General features: G+C 50.7%; 5 protein-coding genes across 5 annotated transcripts in view; 4 read left to right on the forward strand and 1 right to left on the reverse strand.

Moving 5' to 3' along the window:
* Positions 1 to 222: 222 nt before the first annotated feature.
* On the forward strand, positions 223 to 2,489 carry TERG_06205 (uncharacterized protein). The gene is made up of 2 exons (XM_003233162.2): positions 223 to 563; positions 647 to 2,489. The coding sequence occupies exons 1-2, from the start codon at positions 381 to 383 to the stop codon at positions 2,078 to 2,080; spliced, it is 1,617 nt and encodes a 538-aa protein (XP_003233210.1). The 5' UTR covers positions 223 to 380; the 3' UTR covers positions 2,081 to 2,489.
* Positions 2,490 to 3,018: 529 nt separating this feature from the next.
* TERG_06206 (peptide-methionine (S)-S-oxide reductase) lies at positions 3,019 to 4,038 on the forward strand (the record flags this gene model as incomplete). Its single annotated transcript, XM_003233163.2, has 2 exons — positions 3,019 to 3,247; positions 3,378 to 4,038. The coding sequence occupies 2 exons, from the start codon at positions 3,019 to 3,021 to the stop codon at positions 3,704 to 3,706; spliced, it is 558 nt and encodes a 185-aa protein (XP_003233211.1). The 3' UTR covers positions 3,707 to 4,038.
* Positions 4,039 to 4,957: 919 nt separating this feature from the next.
* Positions 4,958 to 7,703, forward strand: TERG_06207 (uncharacterized protein). Its single transcript, XM_003233164.2, has one exon. The coding sequence runs from the start codon at positions 5,500 to 5,502 to the stop codon at positions 7,174 to 7,176; it is 1,677 nt and encodes a 558-aa protein (XP_003233212.1). The 5' UTR covers positions 4,958 to 5,499; the 3' UTR covers positions 7,177 to 7,703.
* Positions 7,704 to 8,043: 340 nt separating this feature from the next.
* Positions 8,044 to 9,170, reverse strand: TERG_06208 (uncharacterized protein). Its single transcript, XM_003233165.2, has one exon. The coding sequence runs from the start codon at positions 8,926 to 8,928 to the stop codon at positions 8,266 to 8,268; it is 663 nt and encodes a 220-aa protein (XP_003233213.1). The 5' UTR covers positions 8,929 to 9,170; the 3' UTR covers positions 8,044 to 8,265.
* Positions 9,171 to 10,601: 1,431 nt separating this feature from the next.
* Positions 10,602 to 10,670, forward strand: part of TERG_06209 (uncharacterized protein) — a gene marked incomplete at both ends in the record, with an annotated part of 978 nt that continues 909 nt past the window's right edge. The window contains one exon of the mRNA XM_047748568.1: positions 10,602 to 10,668. Coding sequence (XP_047604553.1) covers positions 10,602 to 10,668 — 67 coding nt within the window. The remainder of the gene's footprint in view (positions 10,669 to 10,670) is intronic.

Genomic DNA, 10,670 nt, shown 5'->3' on the forward strand with positions numbered 1-10,670 from the left:
TTTGGAAGGACGAAAGAGGCGCCTGAAGGTTCTGCCTTTGCCACATGCGAGGAGAAAGCAAGTAAGATGCTATGCTGAACCAAGGCGGCAGGTAGGCGGGCCTTATATGTGTATTGTGTCTAGTATTGCTATCATGAAGTCAATATTGTATGACCTGGGCCCCGGCGGTGGTGGTATAAATAGTGGGCACAGTTTCTCTGCCAACTTGCTGCCAGCTTTGATCGTCTTCTTGACACCCCCTGGAGAGCTCTTGATCGCTTTGAACGACCAGGGAACCAGCTTTGCTTGGACAGCTTCCTAGAACTGTCCGCCCAATTACTTTGTATTCACCGGGATAAAGTTATATGTGCTAAAAAAAAAAAAAGCCAGCTCTCGAGAGAATGTCCCCCCTTTGGGGTTTACGGCACAACGGCCGAGAAGAAGGCCGGGAGGACGGGGATGAGGAAGAATATGTCGGCGAGACAGGCCGTCCTGATAACAGACGAAGAGCTCAGGATGTGGACGAAAGGACACGCCTCTTGCCGGCTGAAGGCAACGGATACCTCCATCCAGACGATCCAGCGGTATGTTATAGATAAGTTCAACCTAGCGTGGATGTTGAAAAAGCTGGCCAAGCTAACTCGTTATTTTTGTCATCTTGATTCAGGTATCGCCATACAATCTATGGAGTGTTCGGGCCCTGAGAGGACTCACCTTGACGGTGTTATTCATATCACTTCTTTGGTGGATTCTGCTGCTCATATCGATCTTCGTCAGCCCCCCTGGGATGAGCAACCGGGGATCGGGCTTCTTTGATTTCTCCTTCACCACTCTGACGATATCAAACTTGCTTATTGCATTGATATTCTTTGCCATCCCGTCTACACCCATGACGATATGGGCTACCACCTTATCCGTCCTGCTGAGCGTCAGCTTATTTCTCACGCTTGGAGTCCCGCGGCTACGCATCGAAGAAGGCTGGGTGGGTATTGCATCAGCAGCTTGGGCAGTCATTATATCTCTCTACCTGGTAGCCCAGACTCGGTTGGTGGCCCAGGGTAAGAGGCAGGAAGAGGAACGGCTCACTGGCCGAGAGGAGACTCGCCGATCCCTCTCGGAATGGCTCGCCATCCTTGTTCAGATTGTCGTTATGGCGGTTACCGTCCTTGTTGGCATCCTACTCATGTCCACATTGAGTCTGCGCGCAAAGGACGCTACCCTGGAGCCGCCGGGACAGAGGTATTATGTCGACAGCAACAAGTACCAAGTCCACCTCCACTGCATTGGCGGTGACCATTCAACCTTGAAAAATAGCAACGAGACGACCGTTACTGTCCTCCTCGAAGGAGGTGAGTCGCCGGTGGAATATACATTCCAAAAGTGGGTGGATGAAGCCTACCAACACGGTGTGATCAAACGATACTGCTACTGGGACCGTCCTGGTATCGCTTGGTCAGACAATGCACCATCTCCTCACTCTGCAGGCATGTCGGCAGATGCCCTTTCAGAGGCACTGGCGATGGCCGACGAAGAAGGCCCATGGGTTGTAGTGTCGACCGGCGTCGGCGGTATCTACAGCCGCATCTTCGCCAGCCGGCATCTTCGCGACATCCATGGTATCATGCTTATCGATACGCTCCATGAAGACCTGCTTCACACCCTTGGCAGGCCTGGCCGGGGGTTGATGCTCTGGATCTGGGGTATATTATCTCCACTTGGCATTGACAGGCTGGCCGGTGCAATCTTCAAAGGCCGGACTCGAGTAGACCGTGTTTGCGGCATGCGAGCCTATCAGGGAGGAAAGTTCATCAAGGCCGAGCTCCAGGAAAGCCTTGTTGCGGATTCCATCACCCGCAGCGAGATTTCGAGTGCACGACACATCCAGAGCCCATCCACTCCTCTGGTAGTCGTCAGTTCAGGCAAGGAGGTAAGACGAAGCCAGACCTGGGCTGATAAGCAAGAAGATTTGACCAAGATTACGAAGAAACTTGTTGCATGGGACGTTGTCAAGGGAGCACCGCATCAGGTCTGGGACACCCTTGACGGACGACGGACACTGGAGAAACGGCTAGGAGAACTGGTGAAGCAGGCTAAACATTGAAAGCCCTTGACCTTGACTACCTTGACCCTCTCGGTTGTCTTTTTGATTCCTGTATGTACCATGCTTTTTTAATCGTCCCCCTTTTTTTTCGGAGCCATATTCTTGACTCTCGACTCTCGACTTGACAAAATTGTATACACCTTGTGGAAGCCCTTTGCGCCCCGTCTTCTCGGAAAATTTGTATGATTCCATCTTCATAGCCTAGCTTGACTTTAATGTTAACCGCCTGTCAAAAAACATCGCAGGCAGTGCAGTGGTATAAGTAATAATAACATCATCATTAAGCCCATGATTCCAAAGGGGGTCGAAGCCTCCGAAGATACCGAGGGACGGATGGATTCAACCCTGAACTTGCCGAACTTCATCCGGCCAGAACAACAGATGGAATTTATTAATATAACACCTACCAAGCTCGCCGGCTGAGCAATCGGCCTGCTTCCCCGTAATCGTTGCCTATGGAATCTTTGATAGCCCGAGATTTGTCATCCCGCCGATGGCGTAAGATGCCGCCATAATTAGCTTGGCTGCTGGAGGCGTCCCTTTGGCCCTGCCTTGCCTATTTATTCGGCGGCCGTCCTCAGGAAGACCTCTCTGAACCAAAAGCTTTTACCTTTTGAAGCTGCTCGCTGCTCCCATCGTGTGCTCTCTCAGATTCACTTCTTTTCTTTTCTTTTTTTCTTTTCTTTTGCTTTCTTTATCTGTGAAAGTCCGTCCCTGTCAAGATCTCAACCGCCAAGCGAGGTAAAACGGCGATCAAACGGCAAAGATTAAAATATCTTAAATATCTTCCGGGGACCAGCCCGGCCGGCCAGCCCAGTTACATAGCACAGAATAACTACTTCCTCTTTTCTCCTCTCCGGTTGATGGCAGTCTCCCCAATATCCCTTCAGCAAGTCTTGCAACGATTGTCGAGGCCCTTCTCTCTCAGTTCCGTCAAGATGACTGTCATTCCCGAGTCCCCTGCCGGTGGTCTGGCTGCAAAGCAGCAAGGTATCCCTCCGCATGCGCAAAAGGCCACCTTTGCTGCCGGCTGCTTCTGGGGTGTTGAACACATCTACCGTCGGCGGTTTGGCAACGGGAAGGGCCTCTTAGATGCCTCTGTTGGCTACTGTGGTGGGAAATCCAAGCTACCAACCTACCGTCAAGTCTGTACAGGACAGACAGGCCGTAAGTCTACCCCATAGTCTTTTTTTCGGCCTTTCATCGGAGGATCATATTGGTCGCTGCCACTGCGCCGTTGATGTTCGGGATACGATGGCTGACCTTTACTCTCTTGCCTGCCTTTCCATTGAAACAGATGCCGAAGCCGTCGAGGTGATATATGACCCGACAATTGTCTCCTACCAGCAGCTTGTCGAATTCTTCTACTCCATGCATGACCCAACCACCAAGGACAGACAGGGCGCTGATACTGGCACCCAGTACCGAAGCGCCGTGTTTGCTCATAACGAGGAACAGCTGAGGATCGCAAAAAGCGTAACCGACCAGGTTTCTAGGCGGTGGTGGAAGGCCCCCGTCACCACCGAGCTCAATCCCCCGGACCAGTGGCAGTGGTGGACTGCCGAAGCATACCATCAGCTATATCTGGAGAAGAATCCCACTGGATACGTGTGCCCAGCCCAGTAAGTCAACCTTTTTTTTCACCTATCTAATATTGTATGAGAAAGCCCTTGCTGACCGTCGCCTCTCACACTCCAGCTTCGTACGGGACTTCCCTCCTCTGGTTTCCGCGTGAGCTGAAACCAGAGATGATACCCGTTAATGAACAATAATGAGAAGCAATATCCCTCCCTTTTTTCACCATCATATACCCAAGGAGAATTCAACGTCTCCTTCGTTTATTCTGCTTTTCTGCGCGCTGGCAGTGGTAGTTCCATTTTCAACCTCATAATACCACGGAACAGGACCTCAGCCAACTATCGAGTGTTTTCCTTTCTGCATTGTTTTTATTCTCTTTCTATCGAGTCCTCGGGCGGCGTCCTTATCTTTATTTCTATTTTTTTTTTTTTTTTTTTTTTTTTTTTTTTTTTTTTTTTTTTTTTTTTTTATTTCGTGCATATTTGAGAAATTAACTCCCGGGAATCGGTGTGGGCAAGTTGATGCAAGTTGATACAAGTTGATACAAGTTGACACAACATTCACTTGCTCGATGAACACTGAATACTTCCTCGGGCCAGGCCTTATGTCAGTGATATATTGTAGGTATCTTAGAGCAGCGGAAAAGAGAAAAAAATTAGAACTCTTCATTAAACTATCCCCACCCCTTTGAAATATTTTTAGTTATATATGCGAGCCTCGCACCAACAGCATCCGTCGACAAACGCTGTCAACCCAGAAACAAAACAGCCACCAGATGATCGGCAGTCAAACAGCGACCGGGGCAACGCAGCTTCTTCCCTGACATTGGCCAATCGTAGGGGGCCACCGTTTCGGGAGAAAATATCCTTCGGGGATGCAAGAGTCATGCAGTGGTCAACGAGATCGCCCCGGGTGCAGCAAACACTACAAGGGCGTACGAGGGCCGATATCGATCTGGCTCCCCCTCCATAGGTGCCCCCCAGAGAGGCAGAGGTCAGCTGGTGTCCCTTTGGCTCCGTCCAGCCCGTACCAACCGTGGTTCGAGCACACTCTGGCGTCTAGATAAACCAAACATAGCGTCATAAAGGCAACAAAACGGGGCCCCTTTTTTTGTTTTTTTTTTTTTTTTGTAGCTAACTAGTTAATCAGTTAACTGTTCCCTGCTTAGCTCTTGGCCAGTTGAACCATGTCTCCGCATCGTCATCACAGCAGAAAAAGTGTGGAGAAGCGTAGGAAGACAGGTAGGATACCTGGTTCGTGTCCTTGCCTTAACCCATCGCTGTGTCACTCGCCGGGCCTGCTGGAGCTCGCTCGGCTCTGGCCATCCGGCAGACGAAGCCCCGTCATGTAGAATGTACACGAAGGTGAGATATGACTTTATCCTTCCAGCCCTTTCCGGGCCTATCCTGCCTATCAGCTTGTGTCCTGAGCGAGCCTTCGTGTGATGTCTGCGTTATGGATGCTTGGATGGCGGCTTGTTTTGACAGCTGTGGAAGCGAGCGATGGCTGGCTGGCTGCGCGGACAGCGGTGATGCTCTGCGTAACTAGCTAAGGAGATGCCGTTCGTCGTTTGCATTGCATCTGGCCATGGCATGCTGTCACTAAGTATATAATTCTATAGCCCCCGTGTTTGCGGGCGTTGTTACTGCTACTTCCCGTATACTTGACATAACCATCTTTGGACGAGCAGTGGCGGATTTAGTTGTTTCTATTTCTACTACCTTGTTGACCCTCTTTCTCATCTTCACAAGCCACCCCTTCGACCATCTAATCTGTCTTCATCGACAGCGAGCCTGAGTTTGCTATCATATTCATTTTTGAGAGATAATCTACACCGAAGGATGGCCTCCGTCGGAGGGATTCCAGCTGTCAACGTTCTATGGAGTACAAAGCAACATCCATATTTCAGCTCTCGCACTGCACGTCTCATCATCGGCAGCCAATGCCGTCCTGCCCAACACATCTTACACTGGGCTAGATACCATCATGGCGACAAGTACATAGGAGGCCATAGGAACAAGCTGCCCTCGCCGCCTCCCTCGACCGCCCTGGCTACGCCTGGGAGACAGCGGACAGCGGCCTCTCTCTTCCAGCCACCAAGCCCGCCTCTATCGAGCTTCTCCTCTTCTCAATGTCAGACTGCAGTTTCCCCATTGTCAATACTCTCTATATCTTCAATCACTCGCTCTCTGTTCACCACTGCATTGTCCTCTTCCCCCATTGCCTTGAAATCCGCAATGAAAGTCCTATCCTTCATAGCAGATTCAAAATCACCCCTATTGAACCCTGATCGCAATTTTATATTGAACTATCTCCTACGCAAAACCCTTTATACCCAGTTCTGCGCCGGGGAGAAACCCCATGAAGTCCAGCGCTGTATTGACGAGATAAAAAGAGTCGGATTTTCAGGTGTCATTCTGGGGTATGCGAAAGAAGGTGTCCCTGATAAGAAAGAAGCCGCTGCGGTTCTTGACCTGGATAGCACGGATGCTGACACCACGGAAAGTAACCAGAAGGTTGCAGAGTATGAGGTCGACACCTGGCGAGAGGGGAACCTTCATACCATTGATCTGGCCGGGGAAGGGGGGTTTGTCAACGTTAAATTCACAGGAGCGGGAAGTGAAGCAATACAACATCTGGTACGTGGCGCCCCTCCGCCACCACACCTCTATGAAGCAATGCTTGAAATCTGTGAAAGGGCAATATCCCAGAACGTTCGTCTGTTGATCGACGCAGAACACCAAGCTGTTCAACCGGCTATTGATTCATGGGCCCTCGATTTACAGCGCAAGTATAATAACCGCAGCGATAGTACTGCAGGCGAAAGGGCTGTGGTGTACAACACGTACCAGGCATATCTTCGGTCAACTCCTAAGACGTTGTCTCAACACATGTCTATTGCACAGGACGAAGGGTTTGTTCTAGGCGTCAAATTGGTCCGGGGAGCATATCTGGGGGCCGAACCCAGACACTACATCTGGGACCACAAGCAAGAAACAGATACAGCATACGACGGTTTAGCCGATGCACTAATCAGGAGAGAGTACAACGAGGTGCTCACTCCATACGTCTCGACTGTCTCGCCAAAATGCCCTACCTCACCTCCCGTAACAGAGCCAGAATCCATCCCAAAACCTACCTTTCCAGAAGTGGATCTGCTGGTTGCTTCACATAATCGGTACTCGATCAAGAAGGCGCAGGATATCAGGAACCAGCAAAGTTATACAGGACAGCCCCAGATTGGACTGATGTACGGCCAGATATATGGAATGGCCGATGAGCTTAGTTGTGAGCTCATCCACCGAGGCAAGATTTGCCATGAGGGGGAAGTTGTTGACACTTCAATGTTAGTGAAGCCAATGGTTTACAAAGCAGTTGTCTGGGGGTCGGTCCGAGAATGTATGAGGTATCTTGTCCGTCGAGGCCAGGAGAATATGGATGCAGCTTCTAGGACACTGGATACCAGACGAGCAATGGCAAAGGAACTAAGGAGAAGGGTCTTTGGAACTTGGTTTTAGCAACCTGGGCTCAACGGGGGGCCCTTGTTATCCACTGATTGTTTATTGAGCACTGTTTATGCGACTATCATAGCAAATTTTGGGCGTTCATTCTTTGTATGTTTTTCTTCAGTGCAAATGTGAACTTGTATGAACTTGTGAGCGATTTGTATTTCATCAGATATGATGTCCAGCCCTGTTTGCTGTTATAGTAATTGCTGTCCTAGCATATTCGGAGTCCCGGTCAGTTAAGCCGGAGTATTCGATTGTGAATTTCGAGGGGTTTGTCTGGGGTGAAAGGCATTGGACGTCGCTTTGGGTATCGCAGGGGTGTTGGCCCAACTTGCTTGGAAATCGTTTGAGCCTTGCATCGTTTCAGGATACGATTAGCGGTGCAGCGGGGTCATCTGATACAATTGAAATTGCGTGCATACATCAGTACATAGCGAGAAGCGCACATTTTTTGCTGGTATACGCAGTTATTATCGGCTTTATCAGTGTGTAGGGCAGCACTTTCCAGCACAAGCAGTTATAGAGGGTAATGGTCATTTTTTAAATCCCGGGGGGGGGGGGGGTAAACATTTGCAATAGGCCCATGCGAGAACCCATTGTTCCTATATGGCGATATTACCTGCCAATGTGATGACTTATAGAAACAACTCTGGGGTGCATCACTAGCTAGAAGCCAAGCCAGAAACCAAGCCGAAGCCGAGCATCCGGATAGCATCAGAAGGTTAAGGTATATTATGCAAACTTCAGTCCAACAGGATATCTTTCCTGCAGGGTTCCCTTGGGACCGGCCGGATGGCACTGGCAGAAGACGCCGGAAATCATTCACATATTGGTATCACATAAAGTACTAGCCAGGCCGCTGAGACGATTCGCTGTTTCCTAAAAAAAAAAAAAACCCCATTATCAAGAGAGCAAGTTCAATAGTCAGAAATAAAATAGATTGAATACGGCTTGGAGGGCTGTTTCACCTCAAAAATTCGATATCACGTGATGTTTATTTTCCAGGCCCAGAAGGTTGAGCTTCCTAATTGGGCCTAAAGGAGGCGTGACTACATGCTTCATTGCATGAAACTATATACAAAGCCAGCTAGTTATCCATCACCAGGAGCCGCCGACATGAGGACGATCGAAGCGCTGTTTCTCCTGCATCTCGCGGTAGTCGAGATAACCGAGCCACTTTTTGTCAACTATCTCTCTGAGGTCGAGGCCATCTTCGGGCTCAAGAGTCTGCGCATTGACCGAGAGATAGCAAGATCTTAGCCCTTCATCCCAGCCATCCTCGTCGATCGTCCAGGCCTTTGTCTTGATCTTCTTTGGGCCTTCATCTCCTGCGGCGGCGGCGGCGGCGGCGGCGGCGGCAGCAGCAGCCTTCACGTCTGTTGTATCAGCTGGCTTGGTCGCCCACTCCTCAACATCCACCTCCTTAACCCTGCCCTTTCCTCCGAAGGAGAAACAGCGGACGCCACAAGTGGGACAGAAGTACCAAGTCGACCCCTCCTCGAGAATCTTGTAGGCAGTCAGGTCATTTTCCGGATGAAGAGGAGAGAGCAGCAGGAAATCCTGCGGTGCTTTGGGCAGACGCATATGGAAGAGGCCAAACTTGAGACAGGCGGTGCAGTTGCACTTGTAGAAGTGGACGGAGGAGTAGCGGTCGACTTTGCCGTCGGGACTGATGGCGGGCGGCATGGTGATGTATGCCACATAGCGGATGAGGCCGCAACGACAGGACCCCCTGTAGGGCTCACGGGTTGACGCTGCCATGATGATAGCTATGAACTCTCCTTTATATAACTATCCAGAGTGCCGCGTTGCTTAGGGTTGTACGACAGGCAGATCTGTGCCTGGGAGATGCGTCCCTCCGAGCTCTCCCATCTGTTTCTGGTTCCTGCTCTTCCTTTTTATGTAGATGGACGAGACACGGACAGGCAGCAGCTCTTTGTCCGTCAGCTTCCCCGAGCCCGAACCCGAGCCTGAGCCTCAGTCTGAGCCTGCAGACGGGGACTCAGCTAAGGCAGCCAACAGCATCCTTTGACGCTGTGCCTACCCTGTCTCGCGCCCGAACCGTGCAGCTCCGCGAGGCCTCTGCTCTGCCACCTGTTGCCAACCCACGGCCAATCTCTTTTCCAGCGCCGCAGGAGCGATGACCGCAAGGATCGGATATCGGCCTCAATCTCCCAAAGCCTGCTCCTCCCTGCTTCTCTCGCCCTTCCATCTCTCGCCGTCCACTTTGATTTACCCCATAAAATTGTTTATTCCGCCGCTCTGACTAAGCAAAAGCAAACATGAGCTAGCGGACGCATGGCACCTTATATAAGCCGCTCCAGCCAATCAGCGTCCAGCGGCTTACCAAGGCGCTCTCCCCCCCCCTCCTCCTCCCGGCCATCCCGTCGTTTATCACCATCCCCAAGTCCGCCCTCGAGAGGACGCTCGTTCACTCGCTTCCTGTCGACTTTCGAGGCCTGCGGCTCTGGACTCCTCTCTTCGTCGTCTTTTCTTCTGGTCGCTCGGTCGTCCTGCTCACTCTCGCTCGTGCTTGCTTTTTCCCTCTTCTTTGTATATTCGAGTGGATCGTTACTCCTGCGCGACCCCGATCACTACCGTGTTTTGTGCACCTATACTTGCCTCCGTACATAATTCATTATTATATATATATATATATATACAACATCAGCCCCCGAGGAGAGAGACACTGCCCAAGTATCTCACATTTTTCTTGTTGCTTTTCTTTTGGGGCTGTCTGATATACTCCAGGAAAACTAGAAACTCTGCCTCTCTAGACGGAGTTTTCGCCTAATAATAATATCCTTCCTTCTTTTTCTTTTCTTTCGTCCGCCGTTGAGCGTCGAGGGTTACGCAAGATGACTCGCTTCATCACCTTTGCTCTCGCCGTTGCGCTCTCTGCACAGTCGGTGTTGGTTGCTGGTGCTTCCCAGAAGTGTAGCCCGACTCAGAAGTGCCCTAGCTCGGCGCCCTGTTGTTCATGTAAGTTGGCTCTGTCTGACACGCAATTATGAAACTTGGGGTATAATAAGAAGACCTATGATGCTAACTGTTGGGGGTGTTTCTTTTCTTCTTTCCCTTTTTTTGCGTAGTGTACGGAGAATGTGGTTCTGGTGCCTACTGTTTGGGAGGATGTGATATGAAATCATCCTTCGCCGTGGACTCGTGTGTCCCCATGCCGGCCTGCAAGAGTAAGACCTACAACTGGGATGACTTGAGCAGTGTGGCTCCCAACACAAAGTACCTGGGTGATGCCAGCAAGGCGGATTGGGTCTCCAGCGGTGAGCCCAAGTCTGCCGGTGGTAATCTGCTGTTGACCATGGCTCCCAGCACCGTTGGTACCTTGCTCGGCCACAACCACTACATGTGGTATGGCAAGACCACTGCTAAGCTAAAGACCAGTAGGGGTCGTGGTGTGGTGACTGCTTTATTTGATGTCTGACGCAAAGGATGAAATTGATTTCGAGTTTATTGGAGCCGACCTGACTACTGCTCAAACCAAC

The sequence above is a fragment of the Trichophyton rubrum genome (assembly GCF_000151425.1).
Source record: "Trichophyton rubrum CBS 118892 genomic scaffold supercont2.7, whole genome shotgun sequence".
In the NCBI taxonomy this organism is placed as follows: domain Eukaryota; kingdom Fungi; phylum Ascomycota; class Eurotiomycetes; order Onygenales; family Arthrodermataceae; genus Trichophyton; species Trichophyton rubrum.